General features: G+C 59.8%; 1 protein-coding gene across 1 annotated transcript; it reads right to left on the bottom strand.

Moving 5' to 3' along the window:
- Positions 1 to 1,005: 1,005 nt before the first annotated feature.
- CLDN23 (claudin 23) lies at positions 1,006 to 1,704 on the bottom strand (the record flags this gene model as incomplete). The annotated part of the gene is made up of 1 exon (XM_082281795.1): positions 1,006 to 1,704. One exon carries the CDS (start codon positions 1,702 to 1,704, stop codon positions 1,006 to 1,008), a length of 699 nt encoding a protein of 232 aa, XP_082137921.1.
- Between the last annotated feature and the right edge of the window lie 475 nt (positions 1,705 to 2,179).

The raw sequence follows: 2,179 nt of genomic DNA, 5'->3' as shown, positions 1-2,179 counted from the left end.
ACATAAGAATTCAGATAAAAAACATTTGGGAGGTTTATCAGGAAGTCTCCAATCCCAACACACTCTCTGAGACTGTCCCTTGAGCTACTATCCCTCTACAGCAAGGCTTAGCTTGCTGACCAGGGTGATTTGGGCTTGCCTGGTATAAGAATTTGGTCAAGTAACTCTGCAAGGAAGCTGACTTGGCTTTTACCTTGTTATGCAGGGGGCTGAGAAGGATTTTATAGTGCAGTTCTGACCTCCTGAGTGTCCCCTACAAACCAGTGAGACCAGTTTTACCACCTCACACCAAGCTAATTTTGAAAGGGGAAATTTATGCTATTTTTTTCTCTGTGATCTTCCTTGCCCCCCCCTCCCCCCCCGCCCCGCCCTGAAGTGTGCTCAAGGAAGGAGAAATCTCTTCTAGAGCTGATTTTGACCACGGGGGAAAAGTCCTTTGGGAAAATGTATAAAAGCTAGCTATGCCCTTTTACAGACCTTTCCTTCCTGCTTCAGGCAAAGCACAGGGAAGTTGGGTGAGCTGTGCCCACTGGCTCTCAGCCCAACCTGCCTGGCAGAAAGCCCATAACCATCCCACAGCACAAACCCATTGCTTTGCATTTATTTTTCTGTTCGCACAGTCCTGAGCTGAGCAGAGACATGAGGCAGGTGCTCCCCTCCCCTACTGCCAGCTCTGAAGGTTACACACTTCTGATCTGTATGTTGCTTACATGGGAACACCGAAGCTGCCTCTGCCCAAGCTGCTGTACATGGTACAGGAAGATGAGGTAAAAGTGGCATGGAGGGACTGGAGCCACCTCTCATCCTCAATCCAGCGTGGCTTTGGCACAGTTGTAGATCCTAGAGAACAGCAGGCTTTTGAGGAAGTTGCAAATATTCAAAACAGGTCCTTGGTCTAGTTTTCGGCCTGCTCAGAGGTGCCCCGGGAGAAGGGCATGGCTTGATGGGGTAGGAGCCAGCACTGCTCTTGATGCCAGGGAGGTGACTGCTGTCCCGGTGCTGGGGCTACAAGTCAGAGTCACAAGGTGGGCTGCTCCTCCAGTGCCGTCCATCTCGCTCATCCTCCAGCACGTCCCAGGGATTGCTGTAAGCTCTACTGGAGCACGGCCCAGCCTCTATCACAGGGCTGGGGGGCAATTTGGGGGCTCTGCGGTCCTTGCAGTAGTGATGGAAGCTGAGGGCGAGAGCCAGCCCCCCCAAGATCTCCAGACAGCTTCCCAAGTAGCTCAGTACCAAGCTGTAGCCTACGCTCAGCGTGCTGCCAGGCGCTGCAGGCAGTGCCCACAGCTCCTGGGTGTACCAGGAGCTGGGCACTAGGCTCATCAGCCCAGAGAGGAGCAGCACCAGCCCTGCCACGCCGGCCACCAGGTGCCGGGGCTCCGGCTGCCAGCAGCGAACACCCAGGGCAGCCACCACCAAGCCCACCAGGGTGAGCACCAGCGAGGAGGGCATCAGCCCTTGGGCCACCCGCACGGGCACCTGCTCAAAGTAGCCCAGCTCGTCAGCCTGCCCGCAGAGGCGGTCATGGGTGCTCTGCCGCTCCCTGCATATGTCCCAGATGCCCTGCTCCCAGACGACGTCCATGGGCTGGTCAGGTACGTGGCTCACCTGCCTCCACTTGGGTGAAAGCGTGCCCGTGAGTGTCAGCAGGAGCCCGCAGGGGCACAGTACCAGCCCCACGATCATCGCCGCCGGCGTCCGCATGCTGGCGAAGCGGGTGAAGCGGGCTCCGGGGGGCTCCCGCTTGCCCGAGGTCGGCGGGAGCTCCGGGGCTCGCTGGGCAGGAGCTGTGGCACCGGGGCAGGCAGCGTGGGCGGTCCCGCGGCGGTCCCGGAGCCCTCACGGCGGTCCCGGAGCCCCTCAGGCGGGCAGCCCGCGGAGCCGGCCGTGCCCGGGCCGCGGGGAGGTGCGGGCAGGAGGCGGTGCTGGCAGGCGGAGCCCGGGCCGGGCAGGGCTGGCCGGCACCTGCTGCAGGGACAGCGCCTTCCAGGGCCGCGGGAGCCCGCGGGGAGCGCCGGAGCTGCGGCCCCCGCTGTCCCCTCGCAGGTGGCGGGATGGGGGTCGTGCCCGGGCTGCTGGGGTGGCACAGGACCCTGCTACAGCTCCTTTCATTAACTGCATGCGAGCTTATTTTAATTTAATTATTTTAATTAATGAAAATAATTCAGATGAAATGCTG

Source organism: Coloeus monedula (genome assembly GCF_965178545.1).
Source record: "Coloeus monedula genome assembly, chromosome: 5".
Classification (NCBI taxonomy): Eukaryota; Metazoa; Chordata; class Aves; order Passeriformes; family Corvidae; genus Coloeus; species Coloeus monedula.
The sequence above is the reverse complement of the archived record's forward strand: the minus strand, read 5'-3'. Positions and strand labels throughout refer to the sequence as shown.